The sequence below is a fragment of the Manis javanica genome, chromosome 3 (assembly GCF_040802235.1).
Source record: "Manis javanica isolate MJ-LG chromosome 3, MJ_LKY, whole genome shotgun sequence".
In the NCBI taxonomy this organism is placed as follows: Eukaryota; Metazoa; Chordata; class Mammalia; order Pholidota; family Manidae; genus Manis; species Manis javanica.
The window spans coordinates 209,660,045-209,686,273 of record NC_133158.1 but is presented as its reverse complement, the minus strand read 5'-3'; the positions used below and the strand labels follow the sequence as shown (position 1 = coordinate 209,686,273).

At 45.2% G+C, this 26,229-nt stretch overlaps 1 protein-coding gene across 2 annotated transcripts in view; it reads right to left on the bottom strand.

Moving 5' to 3' along the window:
• Positions 1-26,229, bottom strand: part of DPYSL2 (dihydropyrimidinase like 2) — a 107,532-nt gene that overhangs the window by 63,620 nt on the left and 17,683 nt on the right. The window contains exon 1 of one of the 2 annotated variants that reach the window (XM_017654414.3): positions 478-832. The exons of the other annotated variant lie outside the window; for it this stretch is intronic. Within the exon in view, the coding sequence (XP_017509903.1) occupies positions 478-516 (39 nt within the window). The 5' untranslated portion in view covers positions 517-832. Of the gene's footprint in view, positions 1-477; positions 833-26,229 lie in introns of those variants that run through there. 2 annotated transcript variants of the gene reach the window in all.

Here is a 26,229-nt window from a genome sequence, read left to right as displayed (position 1 = left end):
GAGCTGAAACTCGCTCCTTTTTCTGAGCCGGAGGAAGGCTCCAGAAAGCCCTTTATGGTGCGGGCGGGAGACACAGGGAGAATCCATTTCGCCAACTCCTGGAGTCCAGCCTCCCAGCACGCAGCCCGGAGAACAATATCCGAGCTCCAACCATGCATATTCAATCTGGCATCCATTTGCTTCCACCCCGCAGGCCAGCACTGCAGCATCTCGCTCTGACAATAAAAGGATACAGCGGATCTGGCGCGCAACCGAGGGCAGCCTGAATACACTCGCGCTCCTGTTTTCAAGCCTTTAAAATTACGTGGGTTAGAATTCTGTATGATCGCGTCTCCCACCACCACGACCACCTTCTCTAGCAACAGGAAAAAAAAAGTTCAGTCCCTATTCGTCCCCCTCCTTTAAGAAAATTCCTTAGACGTTCTGTGCCACAAAAGGCTGCTGGCCGACCGCAGAGTTCCCTGGAACCACACTCACCGTGATGCGTGGAATATTTTTCTTCCCCTGATAAGACATCTCTCTCCTGGGAAAAAATTAATTTCAAGAGGGCAGCTTTAAAGCAGAAATTGCCAGGAAAGAGACTTGGTATTTTTTGCAGGATTCAAAAAGGCGCACTTAGCTGCTGGTCTTGTTGATAGCAAATTTCAGGAACGTGAGGGCAAAATGCAATCCTCTTGTCTCTCTTTCTTCCTCTCTTCCAACACAGCCCCAGCTAGGGCGGAAAAAAAAGAAAGAAGAGAGAGAACAGGAGGGAAGGGGGTGGAAATAAACTACAGCAATAAAAGCCTCGGTTCAAGTCAGCCACCGCGGCGCATGCGCCGCCAGCCACTCCCTTTCCTCTCAGGCAAAAGCCATCCGCTTCGAGAGAGACGAGTCCTGATTGGCTACCGCCATGGGATATGCAAATAAGCCCAGGCGGGGAGGGGAGCGGCGCGAGAGCGCGAACTGCTGCAGTGTGCGGCCAGGGCGGCGGTCGGTGCGGGCGCCCGCGCGAGGAGCGCGCCTTTCGCGCCCTTTCTCCAGGCCCGGCCGGCGGTGTCTGTGGCTGGCGGCGGCCCCAAATGCGGCATCTGCAACGCAGGGACAATGGAGGGGTGGCCACTACGGACAGGGTCGCCCAGCCCGAGGCGGGGGGCTCCGGCGCAGCCCCGGCAGCATGCACCCGCTCGCGCGCGCCCCGCTGGATGCCCGCCGCGCGCCAATCCGCGGAGGCCGCCGCTGCAGCCCCGCGTGGGGTGACTGCGCCGAGCCAATGGCTTTGCTGGCGGCGAGCGCGCGACTGCACCGCCGGCCGGCGCCGCGCCGCGCCGCCCGGGAGGGGCGCCGAGCCCGCCTCCCGCCGCCCTCGTCCTTCGCGAAGGCTCGCTCGGCCTCCGCCCAGAGTCGACGGGGCAAGTCAGATGGCAGCGAGCCGAGGGGAGCGGACCGGGGCGGGGAGGGCTCGTGTGTTGCTGGCGGCCACGCCCGCCCGCCGCCCGGCCCCAGAGGGCGCCGGGGAGCCCGCCCGGGCTACCCGGGGACGGAGAGGGCGCTGGCCCGAGGGTGGCCTGTCGAGCCCGCGGGCGGGCGAGGGATTCAGGCGTCCTTGGCCTGGCGGCTGGAAATAAGAACCTGAAATCCTTACAAATCCGGGTAGGGAAGTGAGGCACCCGGGAAGGCTGTGCGTAGCCCGCGGCCGGGGATGGAAAACCCCGCCCTGGAACTTGCTTTGGTACCTTTGGACCTTAAGGAACTTGGGGCTGTGGGGTGAGCTGCTGCCTATGGAGGCAAAAATGGCCCAATCTGGGGCCTTGGTCTCCTCTTTAAGTCACGCCCACCCAGACCCATTGGGGGTCTGGGGGTCCGAGTGCCTGTTGGGGCTGTAGATGTGCTGAGGAAAAGCTGTTCGGGGTACAGGTGCGGGGAGCCCAAAGGATTTACAAGCGCTGTAGACGGGCCCCTGCGCCGCAGGCAGACAGCGAGGAGATGAACTGGAGGAGCAGCAGGAACGAAGGATGGCTGAATACCAAGAGAAAGGGAAACTGAGTCATGGAGGAATCAGTTAAAAACGGGTTTCCCCCAGAAATACTAGGCAAACTTTAAAGGGCATTCAAAACCTCCCTTCTGGGCTATAGCAATTGAAGAGGCCTTGGACTCCTGGGACTCGCGGTCCATGTCAAGCTCTGATGCTCTTACTTCAGAATCTGCCGATCCTGAGCAATCTATCGGGTCATGTGGAGGGCTGCTCACGCAGGTACCAGGACTAAGGCATCTAGGCTGGCCCATGGCTCAAGATCAAACAATAGAATCTCTACATCATCTAGACGGTCGGGCAACCATGATGAAAAAGAATATTGAATTGGCTCACACCTGCTCTGCAAAGATTGGCCTGATGAATGCAAAATAATCCTGGGGCTACTGTGCACACTTGCCTCAATGCCTCTCTGCATCTGGCCACTTTGGTGGCTGGCTGTGTCTGTCCAGAAGGTGTAAAATGCACCCCTTCCCAACTATTCCTGTAAATTCTAAAGTCTCAGGGCTGTGCAGCACGATGCCAGCTTCACAGCTGGTTAATTCATTCAAGTTCCAATTAGCTGTGCATCTTGAAAATAAAATAGGAACACCTACCCCTCCAACTGTGTGATGTGCTAAAAGCAAAGTGAATTGATGTCAGCAAGTATTGGTGTCAGCCCATAAGGATTAAAGTAACAAGTATGAAAAAGCATAATATGATAATATATACCCCCCTGACCCAACTTGCAGGGTCCAGCTAGGAGTGGGGGTAGGAACAGCAGGGGAATGAGTGACCTAGTAAATCAAAACTAAAATGTCAAGTAAATACTAAGATTCAAATTAACTTAAAATGCTTCTAATTATATTGTTCGTATGCTTGTTACAATTTCCTACTCCTGAATTGTTTGATCTTAAAATATTTAACTATATCTTGTACTGACCGATCTTCTACGGAATATTTTTCTGTGTAATTAAAGCCTCCGAGAGCTTTTGTGTCAGTCTTACTTGTATTAGTCTTATTTCTAGAGCCGTTGATATGAGGTTCTTAGGCCATGATAATTGACATTTCAACTCATAAATATCCAAAGATGGAAGGTTTAAATTGATTATCTGTTCTGACTAGAGCCTGAGTATTTGGCACATGGAAAATATCAAATTGTTTTATCTGACTGAGGGAAAAAACTGCAATCTGTATTTCTTACCATACTTACCGCTCAGGGCAGTGCAGCAAAATGAAGGGGGTCAGGGGAGGATTTTCCACCCACTCTGCCCTGATAGACTTGTCAATTTATGCTACTTTTTTTACACTGTCTTTAGACAAACACTCAATGAAAATTTCCTGTAAAGTCACAAATCATTATACCTGAACTAAATATTTGAACCTATTCTCAAGCATCCTTTTTCTGAATTTTTAATGTCAATACATAAAAAGGCATAAGATGGCCTATTCCACATTCATGACCCGTTCCCAAGGTCCCTGCCTTCCTATATTCCTTCCCTGCCCTCTGGAAAGAGCAAACCGGCAAGGAGATGAGGCAGTCTGATGAGACGGTTCTATCCCAGGCCTTCTGGGTGGTACGGAGGAAGAAGGAACCTGTCTCACCAGATCTGTGAATTCCAGGAGTGAGTCCTACCCAGGTGCTGGGTCAGCCTCTGACCACAGCCTGCTGCTGGGCAGTTTCTTGGCCCCCGCAGCCCCATCCCCAAGCTCTGGGGAGATGCATGCAGACACGCACCTATTCACACACTGCCCCACGAGGAAGGTGCCTTCTCACATCTGCCCTGTGCTGTTCTATGCTGTTCATTCATCTCCCTGCCTTCCTCTAAAAGTGAGCTGGAATGTCACGTCCTCAGTGAAGTCTGTCCCCATCCAGCCCCCTGGTGCGTTAAGCACAAACCCAACTGTAAGGGGCATCCTGCCATATTGTAACTGTCCATTTCTTCTATCCGAGCATAACCTCCAGAAACTACGAGCCTTACATTCCTCCTCTTTCAGGGACCTGCACACTGCCTGGCCCATGGTGGGTGCCCTCAACATTTGGTGCATAAAGAAATGCTGCCATTGCTATTACTAGGAAAAAAGGTTCTTCCACATCACTGCCATGGTGACTTTTGATGTCAACAAAATCCCCAACTCAGGTCTTTCTCTTAGCACCGCCACTTGGCTGAGTCTTCCTTCTCGACAGCCCAGCTCTCTCCTCCAAGTCCCTGGAACTGCAAGAGAACCTTGTTATAATGCAGCTTATTTCCTTGCAAGGGTGTAGCTGCCTGAAATTTAGACTACACCTCCCAGAAACAAAACTGCCGCCTTACCACCAAGCCTGATAAACCGCAGGAGAGAGCATCCAACCCCGAAATGAACTCCAGAATCGGACGAGGCATCTCTACTAATTTCTTCTCAGCACCAATTTCTTAAACCGTCCTTTTCTCCACCGTCCCGTTACTCTTTGGGCACATCCATCTTACACATTTATTATCTCAGACCACTTGCCCTGTACTCTCCTCTCCTCTCCTGCCACCGTAACTAGATGAGCATGATTTCCTCCCACTGAAAGTCTGAGCTCACAGAGACTAGAGCTCTTTCAAAACTCTCACCCTTAGATGGGGCCCAACAGGGTGGGGGCTCAAGAAGGGTGGGGTGCAGGGATAGGCATGCAAGTGATGACGTCTCATCAGGATTTTTAGGTGTCAGCATCACAGCCTGCAGGGAATGGGGCGGAGGGTGGGGGCAGGGGAGGTGACGCAAACTGTCACTCAGGGGCTTGGGGTGACAGTTCTGCTTTCGCTTCCTCAGCACCCAGCACAGTCTGCGCCCTGTCCCAGCCAGGCCCGCCACCGCTCTGGGTTTCATCTCCCCCCTTTGGGGAACTGGGGTAACCATTTCTGCTTCTGTGGAACTGTAACATCAGGATGTCACCGAGCAGTGAAAGCCACAACACAAACTGCTGACAGCAGGAACGGCGGCGCCTAGATGTAGCCCAGAAGAGCAGCCCAGGCCCCCACATGGCTGCAGCACGGACGCCAAGGGCTGCGGCCTCCGGTGCAGCCTGCTGAGAAGGTCCAAATCAATGCAGTGGTCAAGAGAAGGTACGGGAATGCTTCCTGCCAGAAACTAAGGGCAGTGCTGAGGACACTTGAGCTGCAAGCAACACCTTCTGCTCTGCAGACGCGAGGAGGACACAGTGTGGTCATTTTCTTTGTGGGTGTAACCCTGGAGGGGCAGAGTCTGTAGAGGGGCAGCCGAGGGCCCATACATCCAACCGGACTCAGATCCAGGGACTCTGGAACAGGGCCCTTTCCTAATCCTGAGTCACAGAGCGTGACTACACCCTCCTCCCAGGGGGGCGGAGCGGTGACCATGAGGGTCGCGCGTGCCTGGCCCTCTGAGCCAGATTCTGCTTTTGCTGCAACTCGAGAGGCGACTGGCCCACTCGGTTGGGGCTGTGAAGGCGTCCTGAGGGCACCAGGCCCATCATCCGAATCTGCCGGCCACCAGGGCACGGAGGAGGGTGCACTTCCCAGCATCGAGTAGACCCTGGCTTCCTCTTATCTCCAGTGAACACACAGTCCTCCCGAAGGACCCCTGCATTACCCGTCTTGCACATCACCCTTTACAGGACTACAGATTTGTCCCGGGGGTCTTTCTGTCCGAGCTGGAGTAAGCATCTCGCGTCGGCCGCTGTGCCCCCGGCCCGCCCTCTGGTGGCGAATGAGGAGAGTGCGTTCTGGGGCCCTCGGTCCGTGTCCGGCGTGACTCAGGACTGGGAAAGGGCCTTGTTCCAGTGTCCCTGGAACCGAGTTACCTGGAGTGATTTGGCCTCTGCATCCGAATCATCTGGGGCCACTGCGCAGGCCTCCTGATTAGAATCTCCCGAGGTGAAGCCCAGGAATGTTTTTTAACTAGTTTACATCTGGCCACCAGCCCAGCCACCCTCCTTGTATGAAAGAGAACGTGGACTAGAATGGACGACCCTCTCGTGCCCAGGACCCTCCTGCTCAAAGTACACCCACGGCCCCGCTCTTTACAGTGTAAGCATCTTACGGTAGAGTGGTAAATAGTATCACCATCGTACTGGTCTTTCTCCTAGTAAGCATCTCTATGTGGCCAGTAGGAGGGAATTAATTCCCTGAGCACCCACCGTAGTGCAGGCATAACACTGAATGCTTAAATACACCTTATCTAACCCTCCCCCAAATCCTTCTGGGTAAGTCTGCATATCCTTATTCTGTAGACAGGAGAGTAAAGCTCAGAGAAAACTCTTGTTCCAGGCCCAGGAGCAAGAACTGGATTCCAGTCCAGGTCTGTGTGACTCCAAAGCTCAAGGGGCTAGTTCTTAAGTGATAAAGTACCAAATTAGTAGAAAGCAGGACCCCCCCTATCCCCTACACCTTGTGAAAAAAGGCATAGGATGGCGGTGGCCTGCAGTCTCTTCCTTTACTCTTCCACAGTCCCTGGCTGCCACCCGAGAACTTAAATCAGGCCACCTGACCCTGTGTTCCTTAGGCGCTCCCCCACCCCCAAATTAATTCCCCATCTCTTCCTGTCCTCATCACTCAGCAGGACTCAGTTTCTGCCCGTAGCCCAGCTCTCCTCTCATTGGAAATAGGACTGATTGTTAACACAAAGCTCAAATGAGCAATGAACCCTTAATGTGCTTCCCCTTAGCTAAACAGGGAAGCCCCAGATAGGCTGTTCGCATAAATAAAATGCAAACCATTTGTCAAGACCGCCCCCACTCCCTGCTCATCCTGCCGTCCTGCACCCGCAGCCCCCTGGCTGTCTTCCCTTCCTCTCAGTGACCTGCAGCTGCGGCTGCCCCACCCCCATTCACTGCAGGGCCGCTCCTTTCCACCCTTCAATGCCGGCTTCAGGCTGCCTGCCCTGTCAGGTCAGCCCACACATTTGCCGCTGTTCCCTATTTCAGCACCGTCTCCTCAACAGCAGTGATGACAATTTGAGAGTATTTTTGTGTTCGTTCAATTGGGTACTTTTAGTCCTTATCTCTCAACTCAAACTCCCTAAGTCACCTTGCTCACCACTGCACCCAGCGAGGACCTCACAACCCTCAGTCAACCTGAGCGAAGGAGCAGACACCTTAGCTCCCCCCGCGGCCCTGCCCCACTGAGCCAGCCCTCCAGCCTGTGGGAGGCCTCCCCTTCCACCTCTGCCTGTCAGGTGAACACCTGCTTCCCCTCCAGGACTGATTCACCCGGGTTTTTAAAATGCCAGATGGCAAGAAATCGCCTCACTGGACTGGGCCATGTGGCCTGGTTCCCATTACCCATGGCAGAGCATGCAGAGTCCTTTCCTGTGGAGGGCGCTGGGATCTGGCCTTCAGAAGCACCAGGCCTGATGTTCTCAAAGGTCAATCCACCTGCAGGTGCAGGAGGGGTGGCTGCAGTGGCCTCCCTTCTCCAAGCACGGACTCCATGCTCGGCTTCCAACACACTCCGAAAACACAGCAGATGCTTGTCAGTCTGGGCCCTCCTCGATTCAGAAGCTGTCTCCGTTCCAAAAAGGACCGAGAGAGTGTATGAACTATGTGCCCAGAGGGTGTGAATAATAGTTTGAGAATTTCAGTCTCTTAGAAGAATCCAGCCATACTCAAATACTGGGCACTACTCACTTATTCAAAAATACTCATGCCTCTTGCCCATTCATCCAAGCCAGTTCCCTAGAGACCTCTTCGGGGGTGATTTATTAGCTCAGTCTCTGAAATCTTGGAAGTAATCCACTTGGACATTGTAAAGATTTAAAGAAATGCTGGACTTGCCCTTCATCAAACTAGCCTTCCTCCCCATTTCCTTTCTCCCCTCTCCCCTGCCCATTCTCTATTTGTTTTTAAGTTAATGAGAGTTTATTATCCACCACGTGCCAGCCTGACAAGACCAAAGAGTAAATGGGAGGTAAGCTCACAAGCTCCTTTCCATGTGATACACGGTGTTGTGCACAAGAGGCCACAGGGCAATGGTACATGGGCGTATATCCAGTGCTTCACCCTCTGCAGAGAATCTATGTGATCCTGTCCTAGGCCTGGGCTGGGGCTCTGTGCCCCCAGAGTGTCACCCATCCAAACACAGAGCCCAGCCTCTCTTGAGAAACAGCATGGAACCCTGCTAGGACACAAGCCAATAAGGAAGTCTGCAAGGATACACAGCATATACCTTTTATAACAGTCCTACCGTTCTTGGATATTCTGCTCTGTCATTTTCATTCCTTTCTGTCTCTCTGCATTTCAATTTTGGAAGTTTCTATTGATGTTTAAGCTCACTGACTCTGTTTTGGCTGTGTCTATAATCTTTTGATAAGTTCATCAAAGGCATTTCTCATTTCTGTTGCAGTGGGGGTTTTTTGTTTGTTTTCTAGAATTTCCTTTAGTTTCCATCTCTCTGCTATATTATCCATCTGTTCTTGTATGTTTTCCAGTTTTTCCATTAGAGTCCTTAGTATATTAATCATAGTTATTTTAACTCCCTGCTTGACAATTCTGAAATCTCTGTCATATCTGAGTCTGGCTTTGATGTTTGCTCTGTGACCTCAAACTGTGTTGTCTCTTAGTATGCCTTGTAATTTTTTTGAAAGCTGGCCACAGTATATTGAATAAAGAAACTCAGTACTTTCTCTCCAGTCTAGGAGAGAAAAAACTAGTTCTCTGCAGTAGTTTGCCCTGTGACCTTGACTATCTGATAAATCTAAAAAGAATTTTTGATTTTCAGTTCGTTCATTTTTTTTTTCTGTGAGAACAAAAATCATGGCTTCTAACCTAACATGTCAGACCAGAAGCCAGAAGCCCTCTCACCTGATTCCACTTTTTTAAATGTAATATATACACAATAATTATAAGCAAATGCAAGTGTGAATATTTTCTAAAATACATGCACCAAAATGTTATTATTATTATTTATTGAGCACTTACTGTGTGCCAGGTATTATCTTAAGCTCTCTACAATAATCAATTATTATTATATGCTATAATTATTATATAATTATTAGTAACAGTGATTGATTACTTAGATAATTGTTTGTCATTAATTAGCTAATTATTCAAGTAATTAAATAGTTCATTTATTCCTCACAATATTCCTAGAGATAGTTTGCTATTATTATCATTTCAACGTTATAGATGAAGAAACTGAGGCACAAAGAGATCAAGTAACTCATCTAAGTATTTGAACCAAGGTAACCTATTATAGGATCTGCACACTCAATGCAACAATAACCGTGGTTATCCTTGGGGTGAGATTAGAGATGAGAGTCACCTCTTCACACCTTTCTGTAATGTATTGTTTTTTCACAATGAGCATATATTACTTCAGTAGGAAAGTAAATAAATCAAGATACTGTCTTTAAAAACAATCCAAATAGAAATGCAAAGCAGCTGGGGGAGGAAATCAGAGAATGAGGAAATCAGAGAAAACATTTCAAAGTCAAATCTCAAGTTGCTTTTCTCACCATCCACTGCTGAGTTCACATCACTGTTTGGCCCCATAAAGGGTTGTGGGCCATAGACTGTAACTGGGAGAAAACTTTAGACCAGTGTCTTGGAAATATCTGATGAAGATTCTTGGTTAAAAAAAAAAAGCATTTTACATCATGAACTAGTATACATATGCATGCCTGTGCAACTGGATAAAACAAAGTATCTTTTCCTTTAAAAATTGGCCAAAACCCACTACAGTGATCTCACTGCCCATTAGCCCCAATTGAAAGATTCTTAGATAACATAATGCAACAATAATTGGTGTGACTGATTGACAATGTGACTGCAAGTCTCTTTCCCTGACTTTAAACAAAAGTTGGTACAGAGAGTTAGAGGGTTATGCACCCCTATGTTTACAGCCTCATTAGTTGCAACAGCCAAGATATGGAAGCTATCCTAAGTGTCTGTCAGTAGATGAATGGATAAAGAAGATGTGGTACATATACACAATGGAATCTTATTCAGCCATTAAAAAAAGAAATCCTGCCATTTGCAATAACATGGGTAGATCTAGAGGGTATTATGCTCAGTGAAATAAGCCAGGTGGAGAAAGGCAAATACCATATAATTTCACTAACTTGTGGGATATAAAAACAAAGCAGAACAGAATGAACAAAACAGCAGTAGACTAATAGACACTGAGAAGTGACTAGTGGTTATCATGGGGGAGGGGCTGGACGGGTGGGGAGGACAGTGAGGGAGGTAAAGGGGCACAAAAATTCTCAATCATAATAGAAGTTGGTCACAATGACAGTAGTACAGAATATAGCCAATGAATCTGTAATATCCTTCTATGTTGCTAGATAGTAACCACACTAGTTGGGGTGAAGTTTAAAAATATAGGTAACTGTTGAACCACTGTGTTATATTCTTGAAACCAATATAAAATTGTGTATCATTGATACTTCAATTTTTAAAAGTTAGGGGATTATTATTCTAAGTATATATTCTGATTTTATAACTCATGTGACACAGAGCTTGTATGTCCACTTCTCAGATGGCCAATGTTCAAAACTGGAGAAATGCCATGTTTTTTGAGGTTCTAGTGTGACATACGGCAGGCATCTTCTGCAAAGCTCACCAGCTCCCAGGACTGGACATTCAAGGAATCCCCAGAGAACTCCCTCTCAGTCAAGCTCAACTGTGAGAATAGAGACTTGGGACTCCACGGAGCATGATGAGCAGGTACTGATCCTACCCAACAACTGCAGGAGACCCTCTCTGACCTTGGAGGTCAAAACAGATCACCCAGACATCTGCAGCCCCAAGTCCACGTAGCCAGCAACCAAAACTCCCAAGAACAAGTCCCAGAGACCCCATATCAGATGAGGACGATCTGAGTACCCCAGCCCCTGCTTTTGACAAGGTATATAGCAACTACCTCCCCTCCCCGAGCCCATTCAACAAATAATATACCAAGCGCTCTATTAGGCCCTGGACATATACAGACAGACAAGGTTGATATTATCCAGGAATGCACAGACTAGAAAAGGAAATAGACAATTAGATCATCACACTAATGAAGGAAGAAGCAAGAATTACAAACTCAGAAATGGGGACTGAAGGAATGAGCAGATGTGTGTTTTGAAAATATCACTGTAGCTGCAGAGTGTAGAAAGGATTACAGGAGACAGACCAGAGCAGGAGCAGGCACACGGCAGGCTATCACAGGGGGCCCGGGGATACAGGCAGCAACTGAAACAGTGGGGCAGGGCGAGAACAGAGAACCCCACTAGTTCTAGTCTTGCACCTGTCAACAGATTAACTGTGTCGCCTGGGACAGCAACACCTTTCTGAGGCTTGCATCGGCCAAGTGTCAGTTTCACAGGGTACTGTGAGGATCAAAATAGGAAAAAGGTCTGAAAATTATAAAATGCTACATGTCAACAAAAATATATATTATTCTTTATGGTAGGCAGACTTCCAAGGTGCCCCCACCCAATGGTTCCTTCTTCCTCATATTGACACTCATGTGCAACCTCTTCCTCTTGAACATGGGCTGGACCCAATGACTGGCTTCTAGAGAACAGAAAGTGGCAGAAGTAATGGAATTTCACTTCTGTGATTGTTATAGTTTTATGTGTCAACTTGGCTGGTCCACAGCACCCAGATATTTGGTCAAATGTAGTTCTAGATGTTGCTGTGAGGGCATTTTTAGATTAAGAGTAGCATTTAAGTCAGTAAACTTTGAATAAAGCAGTGACCCTCTAAAATATGAGTGGGTCTCATTCAATCAGTTCAAGGCTTTAAGAGACAACGACTGACCTCCCTCACAGAAAGAGGAGGAAATTCTGCCAGCAAACTATCTTCAGACTTGAACTGCAACATCTGGGTCTCCAGCCTGCCAGCCCACCCTGCAGAGGGTGAGAGGACTTGCCAGCCTCTGTAATCACATGAGCCAATTCTATAAAATGAATCTTTCTTTCTACATATGCACATCCCATAGGTTCTGCTTCTCTGGAGAACCCTGACCATTACAGTAATTAAGTTAGAAAAACTGTGGCTTCCCTCTGACTAGCCCACTCTTTCTACTGCCTTCTCTGCTGGCACGCTTTGATGAAGCAAGCTGCCATGCTGGAAAGACCCACCTGGCAAGCTGCTGGGGTCTTGCCAAAAGCCAGTGAAGAAGTGAGACTCTCAGTCCAACAACCTGGGAGGAAATGAATCCTGCCTACAACCGTGGAAGGGAGCTTGGAAGCAGCTCCTTCCCCAGGCAAACTGGGAGATGACTGAAACCCTAGCTGACACCTTGATCACAGCTCGTGAGAGTTCCTGAAGCAGAGGACGTAGCTAAGTAAGCCATGCCCGGGGTCCTGCCCGGCAAAAACAGTGAGATCATAATGGTTTGGGGTAATCATTACACAGCAATAAATAACCAATACATTATTAATTACTAGAATAGCAGAAAGACATGAATTATCAAAAGTAGTACTATTAGCACTGGGAATAAGGGTTCTTAAATGTGGAAAGAGTCAATGATTGTGTTTCAAGTAAGCAAATACTTTGGTGGAATGGCACAGGTTAAGGCAAGAACTCTCTATATATTTTTTAAGTGCCCAGGCAATTCTGATGCTTGGCCTTTGTGGGAACCCTTGATGTGGCCCAGGCCCATAATTTCATGAAGTCACTTCATAATGAAGGAAGCTAAGCCTAGGGCTCAGATTTCTCTGGGCATCCCACTGGACCACTAATTTCCCAAGGCATAGAAGTACCCAAGGTGGCACCCAGACAAACACTTCTATTTGGCTGTTGAAATATTTATTGTGAATGATGAAAAAGGATAACTAGCTTGTCAACCCATATTTTTATAGATATGACTGCTTAGACCAATGTTAAAGGAAAAAAATAGAATGAAATAATGCAAGTTGCATCCCCGTTCCTCCCCCGCTTGTGTATTCAGGCCCCGTCCTGGGGGAGCACTCCCCCCGCACCCCCAGCAGGACTCGGGGGGTGAGTGGGGGGGTGCTGCCGATGACCGGCTGAGGAAACAGCTTGCGTGGCCAGAAGTCAGTCGCATATGGAGTGATGAGCAAAATAAGGAAAAATGTTGAGGATAATGAGAGTCACATTTCTTACCATTAGAAAGGGAAAAGGAAAAAACTAGAATAAATCCTCTAGTGTTGGGATTGGAATTGGAAGAATTAGTGTTTAATATACACAGGTAGATACACAGTGAGAGATGAGTGTGTGTGTGTATGCTTGTCAGTATTTATATTCCTACATATATTTCTCAGCTTTGTCCACGGAGGCCTAGAAACAATGATAACGCAGTAGTACCAAGCACATCTAGCACCCTGATCTTAGTTTCTGACTATCCTTCTCTGCTAAGAGGAACTAGGGTTCCATGGAGAAATGACTGCTTCCAACAGTGGGAAAGAGAAAGCACAAGGGGATTCTGAAATACACTGTCGTACCAGTAAGCAAGGAAGTACTCAAAAAAAAAAAATTACAAGCCATGCAAAAAAGACAGGAGTGACCTTGAAGAGGCTCCTCAAAGCAGCCTTTGGCAGCCATCATAGTAACACTGCATTCAGTAAGAACCATCAATGGACGCTGAAGCAGGTGTGTAAAAGAGTGATGTGGGGCATAACATTTATAGAATCTCAAATACAAAAATATGGTATAGATACAAAATTTTATCAAGTAACTTCGCAGTGGATAAATCTGAACAGACCAGTCGATCATTAGTAACGGGAGGAATGACTTGATCAGCCTCCTGACGCCCTGAAAAGACACAGCATCTCTTCAGAGACAGCGCTGCGGAGGGCCTGTTTGTGCCCTCCCAAGAGCCGTATGCGGAAGTCTAGTCCCTCACGTGATGGTATTAGGAGGTAGGGACTTTGGGGAGTGTATTAGGTCATGGAGTGGCACCTTCATGAATGGGATTGGCATCCTTATAAGAGGGACTCCAGAGAGTTTACTCACCCTTTTTCCTCCAAAGTGAGGACAACAGGGCAAAGCTGACAGTCTCCAACCCAGAAGCAGGCCCTCTGCAGAACCTGCCCGTGCTGGCACCCTGGCCTCAGACTTTCAGCCTCCTGAACTGTGAGGGGTAAATGCCTCTTGTAAGCAACCCAGTCTGTGGTACTTGGATACGGCAGCCTGAACAGGCTGCCAGAAATGGGTGCCGAGTGTCCGGTGCTACTGTCACAAATACCTAAAACTGGGTGACGGGGAAAGGCAGGAAGGGTTTTGAGGTTCACTCTAGAAGAAGTCAAGTTGCCGTGGAGGGAATTTTAAAGGTGACAGGTGAGGGCTCAGTGAGGAACGAGAAGGGCTGTAGTCTTCCCAGAAAAGACATAATCACGTACAGGATGTTGGTAGAAATGTGGATGGTAAAAGCCATTCTGATGGGGTCTCAAATGGCAATAAGAAATATGTTATTGGACAATGGAAGGGTAGTGACCCTTGTTATAAAATGGTAAAGAAGGTGGTTCAATTATGTTTCATATTTCAGTGTTTGTGAAAGTGGAAGGTAGAACCGGTGAGCAAAGAAATTGGATATTTGGTTGAGAACATTTTTAAGCCAAGTGTTGAAGGGGTGGCTTGAATCGTCCCAACTGTTTATAGTATAATGCGGAAGAGAGAAATGACTTGAAGACAGAATCATTAAACAAAAAGGACCTAAAACTTACAGATTTGGAAAATTCTCAGCCTACTCATATTGCAAAAAATAAGAAAGCATGGCCAGAACCGTTTGACGAGGAAGTTAGTACAGGCATGAACCGTGGACTGAATCAGCTACCCCAGCAGGAAAACTGCCCGTTTGAACTGAAGGGAAAGGAGACGGGAAGGAATGAGGGGAGGCTGTCTGACTTCTCAGAAGGCGCAGGCAGATCAATACTTACTTGGCTTCAAACGTGTTCTATTCCCCAAGACCAGGGAATAATAATGCTGAAGGTGACTCAGCAGCCAGGGCTGCCTCCCTGGATTCAGAAGTGGGGGGAGGCAGAGCCTGGCTTCGACACACCCGAGGAGCTCTGGCCCAAGCAGGAGGGACAGGACCCCTGCCCGGCAGAGCTGTTGGGGTAGGACCCCTGCCCCCGCATGCCTGGAGGGCAGAGTATGGAGCCAAAAAGGATTATTCTTGAGCCTCAGGATCTCACGAGTTTACCTGACAGCTTTTGGACTTGCTGTGGACCCACCACCCTTCCTTCTTCCCTGTTTCTCCCTTTTGGAATGGGAGTATCTATCCTATGCCTGTCCCACCCTGGTGTTTTGAAAGTATGTAACTTTAGGTTTGATAGATTAAGAGAGGAATATTGTGATTGCCTCAGGATGAATCTTACCCATTCCTGATTTAGATGATATTTAGATGAGACTTGGGGCTTTAGACGTTAGCATTGATGCTAGAACAAATTAAGACTTTGGGGCTGTTTAAGATGAAACAGTGTTTTCGCATGTGAGAAAAACATGAATTTTGGGGAGCCAGGGGTAAAATGTGATGGTCTAAACGTGTCCTCCCAAAATTAACATACTGAAATCTAATCCCCAATGGTTAAGACAGGCCGTCATGTCAGAAATGCATAAATCGTGAAGAAACACCAAATTCAAGTTGAGAGTGTACAAAATGACTGGTCTGTGCTCTTTATTAAGTGTCAGGGTTATAAAAGTCAGGAAAGACGAACTGTTACAAATGGAAGCTTACGTAAAGGGACATGAAAATTAAATATAAATCCTGACTTGGATGTTGGACCCATAAAAGATATTACTGGACTATTGGTGAAATAGTGATGGAGTCTGAGGGATAGATTGTATCAGTGTCAATTTTCCAGTTTTGATGGTTTTACTTAGTTATGGAGGAGAGATCCTTGTCTTTTAGGAAATACACACTGAAGTATTAAGAGAGTAAGTATCTACAACTTTCTCTCAATTCAGAAAAAAATAAAGGAGGTGTGTGTGTGTGTGTGTGTGTGTGTGTGTTCTGAGAGTAAGATGGAGAGTAACATGCCAACAATGTAGAGAAACTGGATGAAAGGTTTACAGAAATTCTGTACTATTTTTCAGCTTTTCTCTAAATTTTAAATTACTTCAAAATACAAAGTTAAAGAGTAAGCTTCAAAGGAGAAGTCAATTTTTATGAAACATTGAATAAAGGATAGTAACGACTGTGTGCAGACATGGAGAATACTAACGAGTGGGGTTGGGCCCCCTCTGAGTCATGGGGCAGCCCTGGGGTCACCCACACTTTGCAGGGCGGGGGGCAGCCTGCCCAGGTTGGCTCCACTGGTGGAAAGTGGGGAATCAAGGCCATTCCTTGGCTTTTCTCGGAGCACCTGATTCTGTTCCAGCTACCCAGATATTTAGGTAGTAGTGAGGAAATTATTGCCTACTCATTTTTGTAAGAATTACTTCTAGTTCCCACAGCCCTTTGACGTAAATGCAGCTGTAAACATGTCCATTTAAGTCACCAATCAGAAGATGAATTTTTTTAATTTTCTATCAAATAAGTATACTCTTAGTATGTAGCATAACCTTCATTTGTACACCTCTTGGCTATGGAGGGACATCAGGTTCAACTGACGTTTTACCTGACAGGCTGCATCAGACTGTCATTCACACTTCCCTCCCCATTATTCCATTGCTGCATTGAGAACCTTCCCCATTTCTCTATTAAATGCAAATTTTCCCTTTTGTTTCTGTTTTGCTTCATTTAGACTTATTTCCAGATTCCTCTTTATTCAAACACAATTTACTCCCCTTGACAAGTCCACTGTTCATGTCTTGCCCACCTAATAATTTACCTTGTAAAGGTTGCCCATTGAGAACTTCTCATTTAGATAGGGGAAGACTATATAAAGTTACAATACTGCACAAGGGAAACAGCACTGCTTTCCCTCCTTCTCGTTTAAGTAGAGTATGCTGTCCCTGCGTTCTGGCACATTTACCTCAAGACAATGTCAACAAATTAACAATCTCATCTTGATCCACTCATCCAAGTAAATAACTAGCTTACATCCCAATTCATAACATGGATCTACGTTACCCCTACACTGAAAAAAGTAGTTCTTACAGAAATGATTAGGCAGTATTTAGTTGTGCATAAACAGGCCCAAAACATAGTGTGTTTTTCTGTTTTCTACCACAATTTTCATACTTATATTTTATAAAGTGAATTCAGGCTTCAGTCTAGAGCAGAAAAAGGTCATGCAATATCAAGTAAGAGTTTGCTTTTTAATATGTGCCAACTCATGCTCTAAAAACCGTATAGATACTACACATTGTATCCTGCTAAACTGTCCTAAGGCTATGAGCTGGACATCTGGATTATTGCCCCCAAAATTCATTATGTAGCAATCTAACCCACAAATTGCTGGTGTTAGGAGGTGGGGCCTCTGGGAGATGACTGGGTCATGAGAGGGGAGCCTTCATGGATGGATTAACGCCCTTAAAAGAAGAAGCCGGAGAGCCACTTCACCCTCTTTCCTCCACCATGTGAGGATACACAGAACAGCCAGCTGTCTGCAGGGCGGAATTGGGCTCTCACAAGAACCTAACCATGCTGACACCTGCTCTTGGACGCCCAACCTCTGGAACTGTGAGAAATAAATGTTTCTTGTTTAAGCTGCCCAGTCTGTGGTAGTTTTCTACAGCCACCCAAACTGGCTAAGACAACTCAGGACTTAGACACCATTCTGATTCTAGTCTAATCAATGAACAATCACAGAAACAATCACAGAAATACCACTGCCAGATAAAATACAGGATGCCCAGTTAAATTTGAATTTCAGATAAACAGTGAATAATAGTTTTAGTATAAGTATATCCCAGGTGATATTTGGGATACTGAAAAAATGCAGAGGTTGGGACACCAACCTCCGTGGAGTCAAAAATCCATGTATAACTTTTAACTCTCCAAAACTTAACTAACAGCCTACTGTTGACCAGAAGCCTTATGATAACATAAACAGTCAATTAACACATATATTTTACAGTGTAATATATGGATTCTTACAATGAAGTGAGCCAGAGAAAACAAAGTTTTTTTAAGTTGTTGCAAGTCTCCAAAATATTTTCTGATACATTAATTGCAAAGCATCCACATATAAGTGGATGCATACAGTTCAAACCCGCGTTGTTCAAGGGTCAACTGTATATATTTTTACATACTGTACTAAAGTTACATATACTACAATAAATAAACAAAAACCATTTCATGTTTACCTGAAATTCAGAGTTAACTGGGTGTCCTCTATTTTTACTTGCTAAACCTGGGAACCCTCCACAGAGAGGGTAAGTACATCAGCCAAGGTCACACAGCCACTACCAATACGAAGCTAGGCAGCTGACCGCAGAGCTAACACTTTCCTGCACATAGGTCTCTGTAAGGATTAAACGAAATAGTCCACATAAATGGCTTAGCATGGTGTCTGACACCTGGTAAGGATTCAAATGCTAGCTGTTGATAATAATACTAATAAACGGCATTGTTGTTGGGTGTTAATATCTCAACAGCCCATTCCCATTACATCCCCTGAATATTTAAAAAATATGGACTTATGAACTTCCCAACTCCCAGCTCAATCCCTGTCTCCCCCTCTGCTCTCTCCTTCCCTTCATTCTTGCCAAACCTGCTTTCGCCATTGCATTAATGAAGCCCTTCTTGTGTGTGGAGGCTCCTGCTGGGTTAATCCAGCAGTGACTCCCAGCCTTCCTCATTTGCACCTCACTTCCCTAAGCCTGTTCTGCCATCCTGTCTCCATCCGGGATCCCCAGGACTCCTCTTAACCACACTTAAAATGTTACAGCCATGTTCATGGGTTTCACTACCAGTGTGGCCTTTTAAGTACCAGATGCTTCTCTTATGCTGTGTGGAAATGCTTTATCTCTATTTTCTTGCCATCTCCTAGAATAGTTTTGCCAGTCAACAAATTGTACCGTTACAACTGGATAGCCACACGCAAAAGAATGATGGTGGACTCCTATCTCACACCATATACAAAAATTAACTCGAAATGGATTGAAGACCTAAATGTAAGAGTTAACGCTTTAAACTTTAAGAAGAAAATACAGTGGTAATCTTTGTGACGTCAGATTATAAAATGGGTTTCTTAGATATGTGACATCAAAAACATAAGCAACAAAAGATAGATAAATTTGACTTTAGCAAAATTAGAAACTTTTGTGTACCAAAGGGCACTATCCAGAATGTGAAAGGCAATCCATAGAATGGGAGAAAATATTTCAAATCATGTATCTGGCAAATGGCTAGTATCTAGAATATATAAAGAACTCCTACAACTCAACAAGAAAAAGACAAGCAACCTGATTAAAAAATGGGCACAGGACTTGAATAGATATTTCTCCAAAGATATACTAAGGACTAATAAGGACATGGAAAGAAGTTCAACATCATTAATCATTAGGGAAATACAAATCAAAACCACAATAAGATACCACTACAGACTCAGTAGGATGGCTGTCATAAAAAACACAACAAGTGTTAGCAAGGATGTAGAGAAATCGGAACCCCCAGACATTGCTGGAGGGAATGTAAAATAGGGCAGCCACTGTGGAAAACATTTTGCCAGTTCCTTAAAAAGTTAAACCTAGACTTACCACATGACCCAGAAATTCAGTTCCTAGATACATACTGAAGAATGCTGACAACTTGTCCACACAAAAAATCTGCACATAAATATTCATAGCAGCACTTTTCATAATAGCCAAGAAGTGGAAACAGTCCAAATGTCTGTCCACGGAGGAAATAGCAGTATCTCCATACAAGGAAGTATCATTTAGACAGATAAAGGAATGAAGGATCAATTCATATTGCACATGGATAACTTCTGAAAACATGCTGAGTGTTTTAGTCACTCTGAAATGCGGTAACAGAAGGCCACAGGCTTGGTGGCTTAAACAACATTTATTTCTCACAGTTCTGGAGGCCACCAGTCCGAGCTCAGGGTGTTAGCAGGGTGGGGTTCTGGTGAGGGCTCTCTTCCTGGCTTACAGATGGCCATTGTGTCATCACACGGCGGAAAGAAAGAGGGCTACTCTCTCTTTTTATAGGGCATAAATCCCATCACGACCTAATCATCTCTCAAAGTCCCTGCCTCCCAATACGATCTCATCAGGGGTTAGGGACTCAACATATGAATTTCGAGGGGGCACAGTTAAGCAAAATAAGTGAAAGAAACCAGTCACAAAAGGCCACACCCTGCATGATTTCATTTATATGAAATGTCTAGAGTAGGCAAATCCATAGAGATAGAAAGTGAATTACTGGTTTCCAGGGGCTGGGGTGGAGGGAATAGAGTAACTACTTACTGGGTTTCTTTGGCGGGCGACAAAATGTTCTGCAAGCACATAGTGTGATGGCTGCACAATTCGTGAATAAATTGAAGCCACTGACCTGTATACTTTAGAGGAGTGAGATCTTACCGTGTGTGAATTGTAACTCAATTTAAAAATGCTTTTACCAAAACTCACTCTTCTCCTGAAGCCCACGCTGACCCCACTTGCCCTTGGAAGATACCCTCTCTCCCTCTGTTATGTAAAAATCAGGCCCACCAGCCATAAACTCCCTCAAGTGCCCTCTTTCACCTTCAGCCCATCCCGGGGGTCAGATTCTCCCCCCAGCTCTAAGGGAAACTGTTGATCGGCCTGCAGCAGCCACATGGGCCCCTGAAGCTGATCCCTCCGTGCGCATCAGGAACCGCAGCCCGTGCTCTGTCTGTCCTGCCCCCCGCACCCAGCTGATCAGGGTCCCCATCTTACCAAAAGCACGTGAACTTACAAACACACAAGGGCCCTCCTGGTACCTGCTGCCTAGCAAGTACGGGCCTTCCCCAAGAACACCAAGATGTGATCCCCGCCCCGCCCACCCTCATCACCTCACCTTCCAAACTCACAACCAAACGGCACAGCCCTCCACCCACCACCCACCAAGTCGGCTCACACGGAGCCTCACAGCCAGTGGCCTCCTTTCAGGCTTCTTTCTTCCTCACCGGGTTCTGCCTTTAACACTAATGACCATCCTGCACCTCCACAAATTTCCCCCCGACCCCTCCCTGTCTTAACTTCTATGTGAACTAACACAGAACAGCCACTGATCAAGCGCCCGCTAATACCAGGCACCGTACTTCCACCCTTCCTCCTGGACAATCCGAATGACGTTGCAGAAGAGGAGTTGTTTCTATTTTTCTCATGCGGCTCCAGAGCCGGTAGTTAGTTACACTGAGGTCCAGAATTAAGTAGCTGAGTCATCCCCAGCTGCAGATAACCCCAAAATCCGTGCTCTCCCCACCCGGCTGCCACTCCTGCCTGGTATTGGTCCTGTTCCTCTGGCCGCTGCTTCTTAATGTCTTTTGGTCATTTTCCTGCCAGACTCTTCCCACCTCTAATGAATTCTTCACCTTCCTGCTAAAACAATCTTTTCAAAACAACAGACATCTAAGCATGTCGTTCCCGTTGAGACCCTCCGGGTGAGCTCCAGCAGACCTTCCAAGAACAGACAAACCTGATGTTACATAAACCATCCCAGAGCAGAAAGAAGAAAAGCTCCTAAATTCTACAAAGTTAGCAGAACATACTAATAGCAAATGTGGGGTTAAGCCCATATAAGAAAAAAAAGACTAAAACCTTCCACCATTCAAAATATTACAGGAGAAATAAAAATAAATGCCACCATTAGCCCTTCCCCCTCCCCAGAGGCTGTACAATAAGTCTCACCTCAGCGCGGCCCTCCCCGCCCTCCATAACCCGGCCTCAACATACTTTGTCTCCTGCTCGCTTGTCCCTCAACTACCACCTTTAAGCCCGTGAAGAGCAATCCCAACGTCCCTCAAACCAATGTCACTATCTATTCTCTTCTTTCTGCCTACTGTGGTCCCTGTCTTTTCATGATGACAGGCCCCGCTTATTCTTCAAGGTCAACCTCAAAAATCACTTCCTCTGTGTAGGAAACCCTGCCCCCACTGCACCTTCACCATTCAGTCCATTTAATTCATCCAACAAAAACATACTAAGGACATCTATGTCCCAGGCACAGGGCATTCAAAGTTAAAGGAGACAGCTGCTCTGCCGTCAAGAAGGCCATAATCTAGGGGAGGAAGGCCAATATTAAGCAAGGAAATAGTAAGAGCTAATATTTATGTAGACTTCCTATATAAGAGGCATTGTTTTAAGCACATGACAACACTCTAAGCTAGGGACTGTTCCTGTACTAGGTTAACAGATAAGGAAATCAAGGCACAGAAACATTAAGTAACATCTCCATGGATTGTGCAGCAGGAAAGTAGTGGAATCAGGATTTGAACTCCATTCTCTAATTCCTCTGAATACCCCCATGACAGTGTCTATGAAGAAAAAAGAGATGTGATAGAGAGAGGGAGTCTCACTTCAAGGCGGTGCTGTCCAAAACAATTTCCACTGGCTATTGGCCACTAGAAACATGGCTAGTCCAAACTGAGGTGTGTTGTAAGTATAAATAAAATACATACCAGATTTCAAAGACAGTATGAAGGAATGTCAGCAAGATCACCAAAGAAGGCATCCTTCACTTGTACCCCCTCAATAGCAACAGCTCGGCATCCGTGTACAGACAAAAGTGCCTGTGCGAGAGCTGCGGGATCCAGCCCCACATGACGAGGGATCTGGTAACTACCTGATGCCCACCTGTGCATCAAGTAACAGGCAGACAGACCTTGGTGCCAGCTGTGGGGTCTGTAGTCACCTGTGAACCAGTTCCAGGGCCTCTCGGCCAGGGGCCAGGAGTGCCCAGGACGACATTGTCTTACAGCTAAGAAACCTTTTGTGGAAGCCCAGGTTTCCAGTGGAGAAGTTCCAGCACAACACTGGAGGAAATAAATATATCAGTTTGGATGCTTACGAGTGGTAAGAGGAACAATTTGACTTTACCTGCATTATACTTCCTCTAAGGGGGCAGAGCTCAGTGCCAAAAGCCCTTCTTGGCCTGTGATTCCTCCTGTGGAGGGAAGTGAGGATGTGTGCGTGAGCACCCAGCTTCCCCAGCAGTGTGGCAAGCTCCCAAGGAGGACCATTTCTACCAAACATTTAAAGAAGTTAACACCAATCTTTCTCAAACCCTTTCAAAGAGTTGAGAAGAGGACACTCTCAAACTCATTTTGCAAGTCCACCATTACCTTAACACCAGAGCCAGACAAGGACGCTACAAGAAAAGAAAACTACAGGCCAGCATCCCTGGTGATTCTCTGCTTAGTTGAGTCATATGATGAACACAGATGCAAAAGTTCCCAACAACATACTAGCAAACTTAATTCAATAGTGCATTAAAAGGATCTTACACCAAGTTCAAGTGAAATTTATCCCAGGAGTGCAAGGATAGTTCAACATCTGTAAATAAGTCAATATGATACACCACATTAACACAATGAAAGATTGAGAACTATATGATCATGTCAACAGATGCAGAGGCTTTTGATAAAATAAACATCCTTTCATAACAAACACTTTCAACAAATTAGTTGCAGAAGGATATACCTCAACATAATAAAGGCTGTATATGACAAGCCCACAGCTAACATAGGCAATACTTCCTAGTACTAGAAGTCCTAGCCAGAACAATTAGGCAAGAAAAAAATAATAATAAAAAGCACCTAAATTGGAAAAGATAGAGTAAAATTGTTTGTAGATGATTTCTTATGTATAAAAAATTCTAGACACACCACCAAAAAACTGTTAGAACTAATCAAGGAATTCAGTAAAGTTACAGGACAGAAAATCAACATACAGAAATCAGTTACATTTCTATATACCAACAATGAATTATCTGAAAGATAAAGAAAAAAAAACAAACCCATTCATAATAGCACCAAAAACTGTAATATACTTAGGAATAAATTCAACCAAGGAGGTAAAAGATCTGTACACTAAAAACTTTAAGACTTTGATTGAAGAACACAAATAAATGTAAAGATATTCCATTCATGGATCAGAAGAATAAATATTATTCAAAAGTCCACACTATCCAAAGCTATCCACAGATTTAATGTAAATTCAGGAAAATTCCAATGGTATTTTCAAAGGACCCCAAATAGCCAAGGCAACCCTGAGAAGAACAAACCTACAGGCATTCTACTTCCTGACTTCAACACCTTCAAACTACATTACAAAGCTATGGTAATTAACACAGAATAGTGCTGGCAGAAAAACGGACATATAGACCAGTGGAACAGACTCGAGATCCCAGAAATAAACCCTCACATTTATGGCCAACTAATATTTGACAATGGAACCAGTAATACTCAATGGGGTAAGAGTTATTTCTTCAATTTTGCACAGTAAAAGAAACAACTAACAAAATGAAAAAGCAGCCTACAGAATAGGAGAAAATATCTGCAAGCCTCTATCTGATTAGGGATTAATACATATAAAAACTCATATAACTCAAAAGCAAAAAGACTAACTAAAAATCTGACTTAAAAACGGGCAGAGGAACTGACTAGACATTTGATACAAATTGCCACTGGGTATGTGGAAAGGTACTCCACATCATTAACCACCAGGGAAATGCAAATCAAAACCATGAGAAATCACCCCACACCTGTGAAAATGGCTATTATCCAAAAGGTAAGATAAGATTACTGGCAAATATTTGGAGAACAGGGAACCCTTGTGTGCCGTTGGTAGGAATATAAATTAGTACAGCCACTACGCAAAACAGTATGGAAGTTCCTCAAAAAATTAAAAATAGAACTAACATATGAATCAGCAATTCCCCTTCTGGGTATACTTCTGAAAAAGATGAAATCACTAACTGGAAGAGGTATCTGCACTCCCACGTTCACTGCCGAACTATTCCCAATAGTCAAGACCCGGAAACAATGTAAGGATGTGTCTATGGCTGAGTGAATAAAGATGCGATATATATATATATATTCCGCAGTGAGAAAGAAGGAAATCTTGCCATTTGTGACAACATGGATGGACCTTCAGGGCATTATGATGCTCAGTGAAACAAATCAGGCAGAGAAAAATAAATACTGTATGATATCACATGTGGAATCTAAAAAAGCCAAACTCATAGAAACACAGAGCAGAAAGGTGGTTTCCAGGGGCTGGGGGGGTGGGGATGGCATAGAGGTGGTGTTGATCGAAGGATACAAACCTCCTATTATGAGATGAGTAAGTTTAGGTGATCTAATGTACAGCATGGTGACTATAGTTAACAACACTGTATTATATGCTTGAAAGTGACTAAAAGAGTAACTCTTAAATGCTCTTGCCACAAAAAAGAAATGGTAATTATGTGAGGAAATGAAGATATTAACTAACCCTACTGTGATAATCATTAGTAAAATATATATATGTACACCAAAAGTTACACAATGTTTTGTCAACTATATCCTCAATAAAGCTGGGGGAAAAAAAGACTTAGCATGAAAAAGAGAAAGTAAAAGACGTCATTAATGATTTTATACTGATTACATATTGAAATGATAATATTTTGGATTATCTTTGGGTTAAATAAAATACAGTGTTAAAATTAATTTGACATATTTCTTTCTACTTTTTCAGTGTGGCTACTGGAAAGTGTAAAGTTACCTATGTGGCTCTCATCATATGGTCTATTGGACAGAATTATTTTAGATAAAGGGAAGCCTTTCTGTAGGAAGACCTTGCAGTAAAAGTGATATTTAAATTGAGACCTATAGTCACAGATGGTAACCACACTTACCATGGTGAGCATTTCATAACGTATATAATTGTCAAATCACTATGAAACTAGTATAATACTGTATATCAACTATACTTCTATTTTAAAATTTCTAATAAAATTTAAAAATTGAGACCTAAAGTATAAAAAGGAGTTATTCATGAAAAGAGCCAGGAAAAGAACAATTCAAGTAGAGGGAAGGGGCAATGCAAAGACTAAGAGATGAGAGATCGCCATGTTCAAAGAACAGAAAATAATCTTGAGTGTCTAGAGCAAAGTGAAGCAGGGGATGAGTGGTCTGCCTGCGGCTGCAGAAGAAGACAAGTGGGAAATCATGAAGAGTCTTTGGGAATCTAAAACTAAAGCAAGAACTAGTTCAAGTAGAAGAATGGCACAATTTAATTTGCATATTTTTAAGGACTCAGTCTAGCTGCTGTGGGACAACTGGATCATAGTAGCACAAGAGTTAATGATGATGATTATGAGACTGTTACTGTGGTCCAGATAAGACATGATGGCAGCTGGGACCAAGTGGTAAGAGTACAGATGGGTGGAGAGTACTCAGCGGATTTGATGTATGCTGTGGAGGTAAGTCCTATGGACTTGCTGATGGGA